General features: G+C 35.3%; 2 protein-coding genes across 11 annotated transcripts in view; one reads left to right on the top strand and one right to left on the bottom strand.

Annotated features, from left to right (window-relative positions):
• DIS3 (DIS3 homolog, exosome endoribonuclease and 3'-5' exoribonuclease) overlaps positions 1-16,598 on the top strand; it is a 27,654-nt gene extending 11,056 nt beyond the window's left edge. For all 5 annotated transcript variants that reach the window (XM_008534572.2, XM_070578437.1, XM_070578438.1 and 2 more), the window contains 12 exons: positions 130-246; positions 774-875; positions 1,826-1,890; positions 1,974-2,058; positions 3,535-3,662; positions 6,696-6,782; positions 8,802-8,958; positions 10,323-10,537; positions 10,649-10,817; positions 10,947-11,105; positions 11,820-11,942; positions 12,606-16,598. In XM_008534572.2, coding sequence (XP_008532794.2) covers positions 130-246; positions 774-875; positions 1,826-1,890; positions 1,974-2,058; positions 3,535-3,662; positions 6,696-6,782; positions 8,802-8,958; positions 10,323-10,537; positions 10,649-10,817; positions 10,947-11,105; positions 11,820-11,942; positions 12,606-12,689 — 1,491 coding nt within the window. In that variant the 3' untranslated portion in view covers positions 12,690-16,598. The remainder of the gene's footprint in view (positions 1-129; positions 247-773; positions 876-1,825; positions 1,891-1,973; positions 2,059-3,534; positions 3,663-6,695; positions 6,783-8,801; positions 8,959-10,322; positions 10,538-10,648; positions 10,818-10,946; positions 11,106-11,819; positions 11,943-12,605) is intronic.
• BORA (BORA aurora kinase A activator) overlaps positions 15,135-17,847 on the bottom strand; it is a 27,856-nt gene continuing 25,143 nt past the window's right edge. For 5 of the 6 annotated variants that reach the window (XM_070578443.1, XM_070578445.1, XM_070578448.1 and 2 more), the window contains 2 exons: positions 17,217-17,346; positions 15,919-16,236 (listed from right to left, as the gene is read on the bottom strand). In XM_070578443.1, coding sequence (XP_070434544.1) covers positions 17,224-17,346 — 123 coding nt within the window. In that variant the 3' untranslated portion in view covers positions 15,919-16,236; positions 17,217-17,223. Of the gene's footprint in view, positions 16,237-17,216; positions 17,347-17,847 lie in introns of all 6 variants that reach the window. The other variant, XM_070578444.1, reaches the window with a different exon arrangement.

Genomic DNA, 17,847 nt, shown 5'->3' with positions numbered 1-17,847 from the left:
GTTATCATTAAGAAATAAAGCTAAGGTTTTTTTTTTTTCCCCTATAGATAGTTGATTTCCCAAAAGCTGTGTTGCATTTGTGCTACCAAACTATAATTTTTTATTTCTTTATAATGTGGCATCTTCCAGGACATGAAAAATCGAGAAGACCTGAGACATCTGTGTGTTTGTAGTGTGGACCCACCAGGATGTACTGATATAGATGATGCTCTACATTGTAGAGAGCTTGAAAATGGAAATTTGGAGGTATTCATATTGTAATGACATTCTTATCTAAATATAGTTCTGGTCTTGAGTTCATTTTCTTTTGACCCATTACAGAATTTGTGAATTATTCATGCCAAGTATAGTTAGTTTTAGCTGCAGAGACTAATAGGCATGTATCAGTTGAATTGGTGGGGCTGTCCCCGTGGCCGAGTGGTTAAGTTTGTGCGCTCTGCGGCAGGCGGCCCAGTGTTTCGTTGGTTCGAATCCTGGGCGTGGACATGGTACTGCTCATGAAACCACGCTGAGGCAGCATCCCACATGCCACAACTAGAAGGACCCACAACGAAGAATATACAACTATGTACTGGGGGGCTTTGGGGAGAAAAAGGAAAAAAATAAAACCTTTAAAAAAAAACAAAAAAAACCCTTCTATAAAAAAAAAAAATTGAATTGGTAAATGTGACTGACCCTTTTTCCAGTTTAGCTAAATTTTGTCTTATTAGAACTGCGTTAGTACATTTACCCAATTAAGAATGTTCACATGCTTTTATTTTTATCTTTCTAAGGTTGGTGTTCATATTGCTGATGTTAGCCACTTTATTAGGCCGGGAAATGCTTTAGATCAAGAATCAGCCAGAAGGGGAACAACTGTATATCTTTGTGAAAAGGTAAATGTGTTAAATTTAAAATGAAATTTTGATATATGCTTATAACTTTTTCATCATCTGCCTTATTCTTAATAATAGAGTCATCTGAGGTATTTCCTGAGGAAAGGAGAGCATCAGTATTTAGTGAAATAAGATGAGTAACTATTACGTTAATTGTGCATAGTTTGTAAAAATTATGAGTGCTTTAGGATTCTTGAACAGTCTGGACTAGTATATGAATTAGCAAAAAGACATACACAGAATAGGGTGAGCTTAAATCTGTGAAAATGTTCCCATGTTTTTTGTTATAGAGTGGCCCAAATAACAAGTAGATATGGTTGAGGTACATTGTTGTATAGCATTTAACTTTATCTATGGATAACTAACGTATTTTCTGTTTTTGATTAAGACATGAGTCAATTCTGTCAAAATTTACCATTTATTCCTCTTTTTTAGGTATGCTCCCATAAACTTACATAGAAAAATTGTGAAAGTAGAAGGAAAAGTTAAGCTTAGTTTGCTACGAATTCATTGTCAAAGTTCTTCCGCATAGCTATTTTCTGTAAAAATTTGGTGTCTCTCTTTTTTAGTATGTTTAGAATGCCATGTAGTTTGTATTAAGCATTGGAGAAAAGTCCAGTCCTCGGGCTAGTAGGGTTTGTGTCTGTTATCTGTACAAACTTACTATACAGACCAGAGGTTTCAGACTTTCAGAGGATAGCCAGGTGGTTAGTGTAGAGGATTTAAACTGAGGTCCGCTGACATGAAGTCCAGTTTTCTTTCATTGCTTCCCTTTTGTGATGATTGTGTATAAGTGCTTTTCTAGAAATAGACTTCTTATTTCACATTTTCTCAATTCTATTCACAAAGACCTTTTTTTCTTGTTAAATTAACGCTATTTGAGAATAGAACCACCAATAAATGTGTGGCTATAGCTGAGTAATCTGTGACTCTATTTTTATCTGTTTCAGAGGATTGACATGGTTCCAGAGTTGCTTAGCTCTAACTTATGTTCCTTGAGATGTAACGTTGACAGGTATTTATGCATGTTTTTTCATAAGAACATAGTATTTACTACTTTAATTCCCATTTACAAATACTGTTTATTTTCCCCCGTAGGTTGGCATTTTCATGTATTTGGGAAATGAATCACAATGCTGAAATCTTAAAAACGAGGTTTACTAAAAGTGCCATTAATTCGAAGGTTAGTTTCATGGTTAATATTTAATATTAAAATGTTTGGTACTTTTAATGGTGTTCTAGGTTTTTTTGAAAAAGTTAGGCTTTTTTTTAAAGAAACTCTTCCCCAATGTTGCAGCAAAATCTAGGTTTTTCTTTGAGTTATCTGCTTAATTCTTGATGTTGTTTAGAAATGAGTTTATGTGACAGTTGTCCTATATTCAGAAACTTACAAAGCCTATATACTTGAGAAGACCAAATAGATGACTTTTTGCCCTAACTCAGGAACCCCAGTGTTTGAAGTTGTCCCAACTAATAATTGGTTAGTATTTTAAAAGTTGTCATGTGCATCATCTTCTTGTTTCTCGCTTATTCTCATAGAAATGGTGTTATAAATCATAGTTGGATTCCAGTAGAACTAGCATGAGATCTGTGTTCAGACAGAATGGAGCCACATCATCTTTCTCCTTATCCTTTTCCTTTTTTTGTTCTCCCCAGATTCCCTTAGGTTCTCATTTTCCCTGAATCTTCCTCTGAGTTTGCCAAACCCCGTACTTCCAATGATCCATTTTCCAAATTTACCAACTTTTTCTCTCCCTTTAACTTCATTCTTTCTGTTCTAATCAACCAGTGGTTGGAAAGGAGGCAGTGTTAGACTGACAGTGATGTGTGAATGATTTAAGCCTTCCTAGATTTGTGTTTTTAAATAAGATGAGTTTATAATTCTCCCAGACTTGGTCAGTGTAACAAAATTACACGAAAAAAATTTAGTGAACATGTATATAAGAGAAAACATTTTTAGCAGGGGAATTCTTAGCCCCTAGTAGATAATTTGGCTCTCTGAAGAATCTGACCTGGCCTGCATCAACTAACTCTTCTGCCATTCCTGAATTTTACTTGTGAAGCTACTTTTTTTTTTTTGAATAAGCTAAAATATGGTAGTTTTCCATGAGTAGAGAAGTAGGAAAACATTTGGATATTTGTATATTTGGATTGTAATTGGAAATTACTTTAAATATTTTCTAGTACTATGATTTGTCTCATTCTTAGATACTTGGAGTGTTTATTAGATTTCTTATAAAACATGATGTCTAGATTATTACAGTTTTCTTAATGTAAAGTAAAGAAGTAATGATCATCTGAAAAGGATTTCACTTTACAGTCATTATCAGAGAATAATCCTACCTTCCTTTTTATTTTACTTTAGCCTTATCTAAGTATTTGTACATTAACTGAACTATGAAAGTAAAGTTTAACCAATTTATTTACTAACAATACTACCATTTTGTTTTAACATAAGTTTGCTTATGTTAAATAATACATCAGTTAATGAACCAGAAATTGAGATGTGGAGTATAAATATTATAGCTAGGAATCTTGATTCTCTTTTGTTAACTGATTTTAGGTTTTTCAAAATTATGCAGTTTATGGTAGTGGAAATATGAGAACATAGTAAGCCAGTTTTTGTAAGAGTTATGTTAACATATGGTTTCCTTTTTAGGCTTCTCTTACATATGCGGAAGCTCAGATGAGAATTGATTCAGCAACCATGAATGATGATATCACCACTAGTCTCCGTGGACTAAATAAACTAGCTAAAATCTTGAAAAAAAGAAGAATTGAAAAAGGGTACATTTCAAAAATATTTGTTAAGACGTATCATAATTTGGGGCTGGCCCAGTGATGCAGCAGTTAAGTTCACATGCTCTGCTTCAGTGGTCTGGGGTTTGCTGGTTCAGGTCCCGGGCATGGACCTATGTGCTGCTTATCAAGACATGCTGTGGCAGGTGTCCCACATATAAAATAGAGGAAGATGGGCACAGGTGTTAGCTCAGGGCCAATCTTCCTCAGCAAAAAGAGGAGGATTGGTGGCAGATTGTTAGCTCAGGGCTAATATTCCTGGGAAAAAAAGGTATAATTCATATATCCTGATATTAAGATAACTTGTGAACTTTTTAAAGTGTTTTATCATGGACGATGAGGAATTTTCTAATAGGCTGAATAGAGACTCTTAAGTAGAGACATTCTGTTCTTGCTACCTTTTAAATACTAGCAACTGGATTCTGGTATTTGTTCAGGACCTCTGACCTTGTGATTGTTGTGCTAAAAACTGGTATGTTTGAGTCAAAGATCTTGAAGAAATTCTAGGAAGGCAAAAGCTCCTTAAGATTCTTCTACAGATTGTTTTAATTTTAAGTAGAAATGAGTTTCCAGGTTGCACATTATTTTCCAGATGTCTAAATAAATGTAGATGAAGTCCTTCTTGCCCTTTAGAATTGGAAGAGATTTTAGAGATTGTGTAATTCAACATCTTCATTTTAAGTGATTAAAAATTACATGGAAGCAGTCTGCCAAAGATGCGATAATTGGTGGCAGATTTGCATCTTTTAGCTATTACATTATGGCATTTGTCTAGTTGCAGAGATGTAAGACAAGGAGGATACAAGTACCCAGGCTTGTTCAAGTAAAGTAGTTAAAGGAAATTCGATTCTTGAAAGATGTCATCCACTATCAGGGTAAAGCGAGTACGTGAGCCTTTCAGATACTGGTCTCTGGGTTCCCCTCCCCAGCCAGGGTAGGGTCACAGGTAGGTACTAAAAGAGTTTTTGTTGGAGAGTGCAAACTCTAGATCTGTGTTGTTTCGTAAGATGTGCCTATTTAAATTAAAATTCATTAAAATTAAAAATTCAGTACCTGAGTTGCACTAGCTACATTTTAAGTTCTCAGTAGCCACATGTAGCTAGTGGCTACCATTTTTCACAGTGGATGGAGAACATTTCCATCCCTGCAGAAAGTTTCATTGGACAGTCTTGTTCTAGGAACTTATGCTGAGCCACCCCATCTCTACTCACACCTCAGTTTTCTGGGAATTTTTCATATGATCGTAAATATGAAACTTGAATATGTGTGAGGATAATTTGAATGCAGTAAAACCCAATGAAACTATTGCTCAAGCTTGTCATTTAGATGTAAATAAGAGGAATATAATTAGATTTTTTCTTTTTTTGAGGTTATCGGAGGTTTACAGTATGACTGGTATGAAAAGAAGGTTTATGTAAAATTAATTTTTAGAAAGTTTGTTTTAAAAGCAAAGTGAATAAAAACACAAAACTGTATTCATTTTGGTGGTTTTAAAGTAAGAGATGTAAATTTGCATTTATGACAAAGCTTCTTGTAATTAGGTTGGGAAACATTTTTTAATTTCAAAAACAGTCTGCCCGTTTAGTTTTGTAAGTAGATAGTCATCTAATGGTAAAACATACCTTTGAATCTTCTCAGTCTTGAGGGGAATTGAGGAAACAATCAGTAAACAAATTGGTATCTTTACCTTCTTAAAGGATATATTATGTCTTGTCTTAAATTATATCTATCTTTTTTCTTTTTTTGAGGAAGATTAGCCCAGATCTAACATCTGCCACCAATTCTCCTCTTTTTGCCAAGGAAGGCTGGCCCTGAGCTAACATCCATGCCCATCTTCCTCTACGTTATATGTGGGATGCCTGCCACAGCATGGCTTGCCGCGCAGTGCTACGTTCCACACCTGGGATTCAAACCGCCAAACCCCGGGCCACCGAAGTGGAATGTGCAAACTTAACCGCTGTGCCACCAGGCCGGCCCCATTAAATTATATCTATCTTAAAGGATAGATGGATCCATGACATAAAATTTTAAGTGTTTCTATGAAGGAAAAATGATCAAAATGTGATTAGTATACCTTGCTTTTTGGGTCAAGATATACTAATAAACAGATTAAATCTGGCGTAGATCCTTGTTCTAAATACCACATGGCCAGAAAGAAATATTTGTCGAGATTCCCTGTATTGTGTTCCTTCTGTAGTTCTTCTAATAAAGGTGAAGAATGGAGGGCAAAAGGACTTGGAATCTTTCTTAACTTGCCCCATCTTATTTTTTTCCCTTCTCCATGATTGTCCACGGTTACCTAGCCTCATTAAACTCCTTAATTTTAGGTTGATTTGGAGCTGACCTGATGAAAATAGCATCAAGGTGTGAAGACACATTAGACTTACCTTGCCTTGTGGGACATTTACTTCTCAAAGGAGAACTTGCCAGCTCTTTAAATGAACCATGCATAATACGTTAATCCGACACATAGCACTCAAATGTTAAGAGCCATCAGTATTTCTAAGATATTAGTGGTGGGAGTTTATCAGTCTCCTCTCCATTGGTTGAGAGTATGTGAAAGATACTTTTGAACCATGGTTCTTTTGACATTACTGATCTACCCATGGCAGCTTCCCTTTTCCCTCTCTCCATCATCCCTCACCCCAGTACATTGTTTTCTGTAGTAAATAAAAAACTGCCAGGTACTTTCTTCATTTATAAAAGTGATTACAAACCCATGTAGCTCAGGAAAAACTCCCAACTATTTTGGGTAGAGAATTTATTCAAATTCTCAGAAGCACAAGGACTTATATTTTGTTGTGTTGCTATTGTCTTCTCTTTTTAAATGCATTTTAAATCTGTAAAATATTAACCTATCCGTGAAAATAGAGCATAAAACTTAGCAGATGGTCATAAAGACTTCAAAAGAAAAACTGTTAGGCATATGCAGTAATCATTTTCTATTTTAAAAGAATCACTTCCAGAATTATTTCTGTTATTGGCTCATTTGACTAATTCACCTCTTTAATTTTTATTTAGGGCTTTGACTCTTTCTTCTCCGGAAGTTCGATTCCACATGGACAGTGAAACTCACGATCCTATAGATCTGCAGACCAAGGAACTTAGGTGCGCAATTTTTTCCGTGGGCAGTAGCTACAATTTTGGTTTTAAATGTAATGTCTAGTATATATATTAATAAACATATTTATACCCAAAATAATCTATTTCTAGTAGGGTTATGATTTCTGCAGATTTTTTTCACTTATGAGTTATATAGAAAAGCAATTATAATTTCACTTTTTAGTTTTTCTTATATAAAACTGAGATGAGTATTATAATAGAAAAATTCCCAATTTGAATTGGTTTGTCTTGATGTGTGATGTATTAGAACTTGGCTAGTAATAGTTATGGTAAGTAAAAGAAGATTGCCCTGATTAACATCTTAAGTATTTAATATAGAATGTACTGTACTAGGGTAGAGTAGTGGTCCAGACCATGGGCTTTGAAGCCAAGACTACCTGGACTTGGATCCCACTTCTGCCAATAACTCTGCACAAGTTATTTGACCTCCCGGCGCCTCAATTTGTCAGTAAAATAGGATTGATAGTACAGTGTTGTGAAGAGTACTCAGATGTTAGGTATTGTTGTTACTGTTTTATTGATTTGGTTAAGCTTTAGGAAGCAAGACTACTTTTGGTTAAATCATAGGCCTCCTTTCCATGCCTCTTAATATAATTCTGAAATTAAACATGCATTTATACTTTTCTAGTAGATGACTAAGGATTAAAAGTGGGACCGGTATGTGCTTTATAGAATTAAAGCTAAAATTAAAAGATACCTTTGGGTGAACTTCTGTGCAAATAAGTCTAATGTTAATACAAACTGTGAGCCCAATACTAGGAACTTTTTTGAGAAAAATGTTGAATCCAGCTTGGCCAAAGTAGAATATCACCCATTTCTTCTTACCAAGAAGAAGAAAAACCATATTTCTAAGAGATTGTCTCTGTACTTTTGAAGGTATGATTGGAGGTCTTCCTAATATTTTAAAAATTAGTATACTTTAGGAATCTTGTCAAGAAGTTGTAAGTTCTTATTAAAAATGGAGAGATGAATGAAAGATTAATAATGCACGTTCATTGACTTGTGAGAAAGAAAGCACTATGTAAATAGAACACATTTACTAAACTAGGTTTTAAATGGATGTCGGCTAACTATATAGAATTAAAAGCAGTATCAAGTTGGTTAAGAGTTTTGAAGTCAAATTATGTGGGCTCAGATTCTGATACTACTAACTGACCTTGAGCAAAAGAATAATGTTACACATTCATAGTTTTCTCATCTGCAAATATATATATACACACACACACATATATATATATATACACACATATAAATATATTTATATATCTCACAATGTATGTGGCACTTATAGCACAATACCTGGTCCATAATAAGCACCCAAAATAACTATTGTAAATATTATTGCTTCATTTTGATGATTTATTAGTGGAAGTTTTAGTTTTTTTAAGTCAAAATTTGTATGACCTAAATAGCTTTTAATTCTTCATAGTAAACTTTATTTTTATGGATTTACAGTTAAAAAATCTCTCTGGACTTAGTAAAAGGAGGTGAAAATGCTTATGATTTAGATTTTATATTCAGTCATGTACTGCATAACATTTCAGTCAATGATGGATGGCATGTATGATGGTGGTCTCTTAAGATTAGTACCATATACCATGTAATAGGCTATACCATCTAGGTTTGTGTGACTATAATCTATGATGTTTGCATGATGATGAAATCACCCAATGACACATTTCTCAGAATGTTACATCTGTCATTAAGCGATTCATGACTATTACTAGAGTTAGTAAAGTTTCTATTCTTTTAATGCAATTTGTAAAGTCTCCTCCAGCGTGAGATGAGATTTACTTATTATGCATCACATAGAGATTGTTAGCATAGTAGCTGAGAAATGAAAGAGCCTTAAGTTATTAAAAATACACATGTACATACACATATGAATGTTTACATAGGAAGTAATTCTGTTATCTTGTTAGTAGAAGAGAGAACCTGTGAATAAATATGATATATAGAAGTCTCAGATTCTTTTTCCTTATTTAATGATTTTTCCATTGACAGAGAAACAAATTCCATGGTAGAAGAATTTATGTTACTTGCCAATATCTCTGTTGCAAAAAAAATTCATGAAGAATTTTCTGAACATGCTCTGCTTCGGAAACATCCGGCTCCTCCTCCATCAAATTATGAAATTCTTGTTAAGGCAGCTAAATCCAAGGTAAAGATACAATAGTTTGAGAATCATCTGTGTTTGTGTTGTGGGCTATCCGTGGGACTGCATAATCTATATCATCATTATTATTATTGTCTACATTTCCACAAAAGTTTTTTTATTTCTTGATGCAAAGCTACTTGATGTTGGTAGTTCTTTTGATTAAAAAAAAAATGATCTAACTTGGGTATGGTCATGTCTTACCACATTGAAATCATTTGCTTAATAAAATCCTTTACTGGCTCTAAAGAACACCCTATGCTAAAGCCAGATGTTGCAGACTGACTTATTTGCAGTATCCTGAACATAGTAAGCTCTTCCATATCTCTGTGCCTTTACACGTTTTTTATGCTTTGTTACTTCATGCCTCCTCTGAGGCCCAACTTCAGAGATTTACAAATAATTTTTTTCTCTTTGTCTTCAACTTACTTAAGCCCTCTTTATATCATGTTCCTAAGAAAGCAGTCCGTTTATTGCACACGTGGGAAAAAGGAAAAATGTAGAAAGGGCACTATCTCCTCAACCCCATATCCTCGCTGCCTCTGGTTAGTCAACTCTCGTTTAGGCATAATGACTGCTACCTTTGGGGCGACCGTGGTTTACAGTGGTTTTCTTTGGATCGCTTATTCAGGTCCCATCTTTCCTGTCTAGAAGAGAGCTGGGAAGAGTAGTGTTGGCCCTGAGGGCAGTATTCTAACAGGATGGCATTGGTTTCTGACCTTTGTCAGACTTTTATGGTAGCCATGTCATATCCATCAGTCAGCTTCTCCTCTGCTCTCAGGCTTACACTGTAAATTGGGGAATTTTCTGTTAAGACTTGGGCAGAAGATGGGAAATTTAAGTATTTTTTGCCCCATCTCCCAAAGTAGGACAAAACAGCTAAGTTTGATGTATCAGCACATTGAGCTGTGGTGACCAGTACAGTTTTATTTTGGCTCTGGCTTTATTTCTACTTTGAGTGGAAGGAAATTATCTGCAGAAAAAGTCCAGATGTGCTAGAAAGTATCCAGATGTGCTTTTATTTTTTTTCTACCCCAACAAAGATTATGGAAACACAAATTGGACTTTGAGAAGTATTACTGCTGGCTCCCACCATCATTTTCTTCGTTGAAACTTCTTCAGAATGTTGCTACTTTGGTAACTTTAAATGCATTCAGAAAACTAAGCTTTGATGTTGCATGAAACAATCATTACTTTTTATAAATTTATTTTTAGTTCTCCTGGGTTAAGGATAAAAAGCATAAACAAACACTTATTATCTGGTCAAAAACACCGTATTTGTTCAATCTGATTTGTTGTATTTTGAAGACATGATGGTACTGATTTTAAACTGTTTAATGTGGTGCTCTTTCCTTCCTCTTTGTTGATAGAACTTGGAAATTAAAACTGATACAGCCAAATCTTTGGCTGACTCTTTGGACCGGGCTGATTCTCCTAGTTTCCCGTATCTAAACACCCTGCTACGAATCTTAGCCACTCGCTGCATGATGCAGGCTGTGTACTTCTGCTCGGGAATGGATAATGATTTTCATCACTATGGCTTAGCATCACCAATATACACACATTTTACCTCACCCATCAGAAGGTACTTTTTCCTTATGAAATTGAAGAAAATAGAATGTAGTTAATTTTGTATTTTAAAAAGACCTTTTAATGCTAACATAGCATGATTCTTATTTCTCTTTCATGTATCTAGATACGCAGACATCATTGTTCATCGGTTGCTGGCTGTGGCTATAGGGGCAGACTGCACTTATCCAGAGTTGACAGACAAACACAAGCTTGCACATTTATGTAAGAATCTCAATTTCCGGCACAAAATGGCTCAGTATGCCCAACGTGCATCAGTGGCTTTTCATACCCAGGTATTTATTTGCTTTCTGTTGATAATGTTAGGAGAGATGACGTTTTGTTTCTTTTTTATTTAATTTCAAAGGTTATTTTCATTTCAAAATATTTGACAATTCTTAATAAGGTGGTATGTTATTTTTCAGTTATTTTTCAAAAGCAAAGGAATAGTAAGTGAAGAAGCCTATATTCTATTTGTAAGAAAGAATGCTATTGTGGTGTTAATTCCAAAGTATGGTTTAGAAGGTACAGTCTTCTTTGAAGAAAAGGACAAACCAAAGCCACGGCTTATTTATGATGATGAGGTACAGTATTTCTCATGTTTTTATTCATTTATTTATTTTGGGGGGGAGGCACTTTTTCTTCGATAGGTTACAAATGGTATCTATAAAGGGTAAAGTTATTTTTTGAACCCTACAGAATTTAATTGTGCCAACTAAGCTTATCATCTTACTCAAAATTTCTCACCTCAGTATTTGTTCCCACATACACATGTTGTCCTTGATTTCTTTTATACCATGTAAAGATTTCTCCTCTAAGGAAGACTTGAATTACGCTTTGCCCTAGGTGGACAGCTGGATTAAAGTGAAGAAAGAAATGTTGCTTAGAGCTAGGGGAAGGGAATTTTTTTTAACCTGTTTCCAGTGTCTCTTACCTGACACACTCCCTACTTCCCTAACCTTAGTAGAACTACAAAACAGTAAACTGTGTCCGCAGTACCTTTGTGCTCCTTTGCTAGACCCATAATTTGCTAATTAAAGGGGTGAGAATCCTGAGATTAATTAATATATATAGGGACCATCTTAATGAGAGGAGGAAATAATGCACATAAATAACTCATATTTATGTGAGGCTACTAGATTAGTGGTTTTTGTTATTTTGGACACATAGATATGCTTATTAAATATTGAAGTGATTTTTAAACTTTTAAATCACTATGAAAGGTAAATTATAAAGAATTAGAACAAAGGCTCGAGTGGATGGAAGCAATTAAAAGTAGTAAAATGTGTTTTGTTTAGATACCTTCACTTAAAATAGAAGATACAGTGTTCCATATATTTGATAAAGTTAAAGTGAAGATCGTGTTAGATTCATCTAATCTTCAGCATCAGAAAATCCGAATGTCTCTGGTAGAACCACAGGTAAGACCAAACTTTTGTTGTCCATGTTGTGGCGGAATAACCAGTACATATTTTGTGAAATAGGGATATAGTCACAGGTTAGTTCTGTTGAATGATTGAGGGAATCCTGCAAGTAGTGTGGAGGCCAAATATTTGCATAGCACACCCTTTTCTCTCTCTGATTTCTATAGGCCATGGGATCCCAGATGTCTAGGATTCTTCTGAGGTCTTTGGTACCAAAAGCAGAGCTCTTTGAGATCTCCTGCCTAGTCCTTTTTCACTTTTACCAGTTTTCGAATCTGCACTTGTGAAGATTAAGATAAAGTGTGTTTCACCTGAGATACTGGTTCTTAACCTCTGTTCTGCCCCAACACACCTGAGGCCTCTGCGGCTGACAGTCAGTGGCTCAGCAAGGATAAACTGGGCATGTTGTAAACACGCTCTTCCCAATGACATGCTTCTCACCTGTTGAGATCATGTCTTTTACATTTTTGAACCACTGTAACTTTTTCTGTGAAATATATATACTTGGTGTAGAAACCTTTACTAACCCCCTTCCCCCTCTTTACTCTTACATCCTTTTGAACTTGAAAGTGTCACTGGGGAAGGGGAAGATGAGAATGAGATTTATTCCTTATTTTATGCTTTTACTCACCTTATTTTTCACCGTTTGCATTGCTTTAGATACCAGGAATAAGCATTCCTATGGATACTTCAAACATGGACATTAATGAACCAGAGAGAAAGAAGAAGAAGCTTGAAAAGTAGCTACAGCCAAAACATAAACTTCAAAGATTAGTTTCTTTTTTAAAAAAATTGAAAGACTTCTAAATCTAGGAAGTGTGTGATACAATTTGTTACTTTTAACTACATTTTAATAATTTTAAAAATTTGCATTTTTATTGAACTGTTGACTTTGTCCCATCACGCTAGTTCATTTCTGGATTGAACAGAACTATTTATGCAGAAAATCTCAATTGAATATCCATCACTTAAATAGTGACAGGATAGCAACTTCAGGGATCTGTAAAGATCATTTAAAGGGAACATTCATCTGCTCATTGAAGGGCAGATTGATTTTGCATATGTAATTTGATTATTTAATATTGATAGAAAAAAACTATCATTTTCCTATGGAGAAAAATAGAACATTTTTAGAAGCAAGGAACAATCTATTCTTTCTTCTTGAAAGCTGTCAGTGTTTGGTATGGCAGTTTTTTAGATTTCAATACAATGAAGTCAAGATCTGTCAGGAAATTCAGTATTTAATTTCCTTTGCCATCTTTAATTTACCTAACTTACATAAAGTGTTCCCTTATTGTTAAAAAGCCTCCTGCATTTTATTAGTAGTCCTTGAACAGCTGTGGATGTTTAGGAATTGGATGTTGTAAGGCGGCAGGCAAGAAGTAGGATATTTTGATCTGACTGGAAAAATAGGTTTTTTTTATACCAGGTAGTAAGTGTGATCATCATCTTTGATCTTCAGCTCAAAAATCTCCTCCAAAATAAGGCATTAGGGCTCAAAGAAATAATAGAGATGGCACTTTAAATGTCACATCATGTTACTTATAAAATAAAAAGTAGATAATTAATGATTGTTAAACTGTGTATGTATCAGACTATATAGGAAAGGGGAGACTGTGTAAGGACATATTAAAGGGAACAGATTGAAGTATTGTAATTTGGTGTGCCAGAGTGACTACTTCCCTTGTTAAGCACAAAGATTAGTGATGATTAAATTGGTGTTTTCGAGGATATTTTGAGATAGAGTTACTTTGAAACATTTTACTTACTGAATTTCTAAAGTACCTACAGTGTCCCAGTCACATACGCTGTCTTCTCTGCCTTGAAGGAGCTTGTGGTACAGCAAGACAAGACTGGCAGCTACATCAGCACATATACAAAGTGAGAATAATTCCAACATCTACAATCATTTAGGCGGTCAGTAATTGTTAAATGATTGTTCCAGTCTCCCATTACTAAGGAACACATCCGTACACTGAGGGAGAACTTGTCTCAGTTGAAGGAAGAGAGCCTTGTGTGGACTACACGCTAGAGCGCAAGTCAGCCAGCCTTTTCTGTCAGACACTTAGGCTCTGCTAGCCATACAGTCTGTTACAGCCAGAGTACGCAACTCTCCTGCTCTTACAGTGAAAGCAGCCACAGACAGTGTGTAAACAAACGAGTATGGCTATGTTCCAACAAAATCTTATTTATGGACACAAAAATTGAAATCTCATAATTCTCATGTGTCACAAAGTAATACTCTTGGATTTCCCCACCACTATCCCCCCCATCCCCCCACCCCCCCACCATTTAAAAATTTCTTTGCCCATGGGCCATAGTTCACCTGCGGTAGAGGAAAAGGGAGGCTTCTTGGTAAAACAAGACGACGACCTTGAGTCTATAGTCACGTGTCGCTTAACGAAGGGGGTAGTTCTGAGAAATGCGTCATTAGACCATTTCAGCGTTGTGCGAACATCAGACTCTATTTACATGAAACCTGCATTTTACAGCCTGCTACACACCTAAGCTATATGGTACTGAACTTCTGGGACTACCATCGTATCGCAGTCTGTCGTTGACTGAAACATCAAGCAGGGCATTACTGTATTTATCTTTCTTCCAAGTTTTTCTTGTTCCTCATTTATGAGGAAGGCCTACTTTAGACATTAGTCCCTACTGAGTAGTTCAATATGACCAGAAACCTTATTTTCACCCTACAGTCTCACAGTCTCTTCTTAGGTAGTCTAAAGTACTTCTAGTGCCAGTTCTTAGGCTAAGCAGCTTACATGGAATATTTCCCTTAAAAAGCCCTGTTGAGTAGGACTATTACTCTCATTTAACATATCAAAATTGATTGAGGTTTTTATGGCCCAGATGAAGTACTGGATGAAGGAGGAGGGACCTGAATCCAAGTTATAGTCACTCTGTTCTTTGCTTCTTGACTTGTGCTTAGAAAAACATAGCCAGGGGAGCTCTTACCTTTAGGATCTAGAACTGCTTACATACAGCAATTGTCTTAAGTTTATATTGAGTCTAAAGCCAATGTGATTATGGATTCCCTACTGCAGTATCTTTAGCAATGGACCTAGTGGCTCATGGCTTTATGGTTAGTGTGCTAGAGGAGAGGATGACCCAGGTACACAGGAAGAAACATTTTTTTGCAGGTTAGCAGTGAGCTTGCAAGGTGCAAAAAAGGAAGGAAGAAAATGACACAATGATAGTATGTCTTTATTTCCTAGGGCTCCATATGAATTATTACTCCCTTTTGAATGAGACAGTTCTTAAGAGGTTATTTGTAAATACAAATAAACATTCTCCAAAGGTAAAGAATATTTCCAAAAAATTTATATACCCATTCTACTCCCAACATGAATATGAGTTTTAATAAAATCAGTTACATGTCTGCCTGCCCACCTGTAACTTCACAGGTCTGAAGCCCTACAGGAACTCCACTGTCACCCCTTCCCCACTGTTGATCCTGGTTCTTGCATTTTCTTACTCCTCTCCCTAGCCAAATCTGAGCTAGAGAGGATGTCTCTACCTTAGGGATGGAGATGTATTCTGGGCCTCCCACAGTTACCCCACTAATAATAATACATGCTATTAAGATGCTGTTAGTACTACCTTTCTAGTATTTACATCTTTTAAAGTAGTAACTAGACCAGTTATCACTGGAACTAAGAATTTCACAGAAATGAATAGTTCAAAAAAGAAAACTTGGAATCTTGCTTAAGCTCCTTTCTACCTCTTCAATTAAGTTTGTTTTATATCTAAATCAGATCTATTTCACATAGGTTATAAATTTAAATTCATCTGTATATTCACATATTTTTATGTAAAGTAAAACATAGTACCTTCACAGGTCCACATGTTCTCAGAACTACTGCTAAAGTCAGTGCTGCCGGTAAGGCTTGCTAACAAGCAGTTCATTGACCTGTAGACTAGGAGCAAAGTCAGCACTCCAGTTTTTTGTTAAACACATCACTCAAGGTAAGTACAAAAATATTTATTGATAAAAAATAAACCTGTACTTCAGCAACTTGTTGAAAGTTCTAGGAGCTCTTCTGTTGTTCCTGTGTCACTAAATTAAGCCCTTGATTTTTCACATTTAAGGAGGGAAAGAAAAATGCTGAGCATGTCAGTTGAAGCCATTTTTTTCCCCAGTGACAATCACATTGTTGATCTTGTGCATAAAAAATATTCGAGGAGCTATTCAGTGTAGTCTTTGGGTCTGAGAGAGCTTTCTGTGGACTGCTGCACTGAGGGGGATGTGCTGTTTCCATCCAACACCTTTGGGTTTTGTGGGCTGCTGTGAAAGAAAGAGAAGAAAATACCTTATTTCAGTTTAAATACGACCATTCAAGGATGCAACTATTATGTGAAATGTTTTGAGAATGAATGCAGATTTCCTTATGAACTCTAAAGCGACAGTGAAGATACGGTTTTTTACAAATCAGTATTCTGTATCAAAAAGAGTACTTCCTGTATCTTAATCATACTTGCTTACTTTTAAGTGGACAACTACAGTCCCACCTCATGACAAAGTGAAGGAAAGGGAAAGTAAAGTGGCCTCCATAGTAAATTTTAATATTCATTTGGAGAGTTATGTTCAGCTGCACATTTGCTGTTGTTTTATTGTGTTTATTAATAAACTGGCATATAAAAGTCAAAGAGTCTCCTGATTAGTGTCTAAAATCATGATGGGTTTCTTCAAATAGGAATATATAGTTATAACCATCCTATCTAGAAGGTTCCTCTAAATGTGCTCATCAATAGTATACTTTGTATAAATACTTAGTATGTAAGATACGCATGTGTTCTCATTCAGAGCATCCAAAATCTATACAGGCTTTTGGATTTTAAGAGCCCTTACCTTTGAATATTCTTAATTTGATGTCTCATCTCTCAACTGTATTATTTCCCTCTCTAATAATCAAATTCTTTTTCATTTTTTGCTTTGAGACAATATTAAAGGCAGAAACCTCTGACTCTCCTCCTTTTTGGGCCCCCACTCCTCTTCCCCTTGAGTTTTAGGGAACTGATTTCAAGCACCGATCTTAGAGTAGGGCCAGTTCCCCTTCTCCAGCCTCTTCTCTTACACTCCCTCACAGCAGAAGAGTTAAGAAATGAAGTGTTTTGATTTAAAAACCACCTGCTCCTGCTGTTAAATGAACTGAAGACAGATGCCAGAATTTTAAGCAAAATGGAGGAAAAAATAGACTGAAAAAAGTCACATTTAGTAAATACTTATAACCTACAACCATTTCAAGCTTTCTGTTTTTTCCATACCTTTGTATTAAAAAGGAGATTTATTCTCAACTTCCAAGGTCTGTGCTTCACTTTCTTTGCAGTAACTTTCTGCCCCAACCGTATCCATAATATTGCTTCCACAATTCTGTGTATTATAGCCACTATCCATCTGCAAGGAATGAGGAGGAAAAAAACACACCAAGGTAACACTGTAACTCAGCCACAAAATTTACTTTGAGTAACTTGTATGTTTAAATTTATTTTAAAATATTTATAAAATTATATACTTACATAAAATATACAATTGATGTAATTATATATAAAATATTTAAAAGTATTTTAGTGAATCACTATATACTATCATTCACCACTGAACAATACAATGTATTATTTAATATTGCTCATATTGAATGAAATATAAAGGTAATATATAACCATAAAAGGTAGTTCTACATAGAACTGGTTGTTTTTCAAAGTAGTCACTGTATTGTACAGTTCCTTCTAATAAAATATATCCTGTAATTTCCTTTAGAATCAATGAACAAGCCACCAAGAACATGTTTTCCTGTTACTTTGTGAGCACACCCAGTAGATGAAAGTGAAGATTACAACCAACTTCACCTTCCAACACATATACCAAGCTTGTCTGTAAATGGCTTGGTTGAATCTC

This window comes from Equus przewalskii, chromosome 16 (assembly GCF_037783145.1).
Source record: "Equus przewalskii isolate Varuska chromosome 16, EquPr2, whole genome shotgun sequence".
In the NCBI taxonomy this organism is placed as follows: Eukaryota; Metazoa; Chordata; class Mammalia; order Perissodactyla; family Equidae; genus Equus; species Equus przewalskii.
This window is presented reverse-complemented; position numbering and strand designations above follow the sequence as displayed.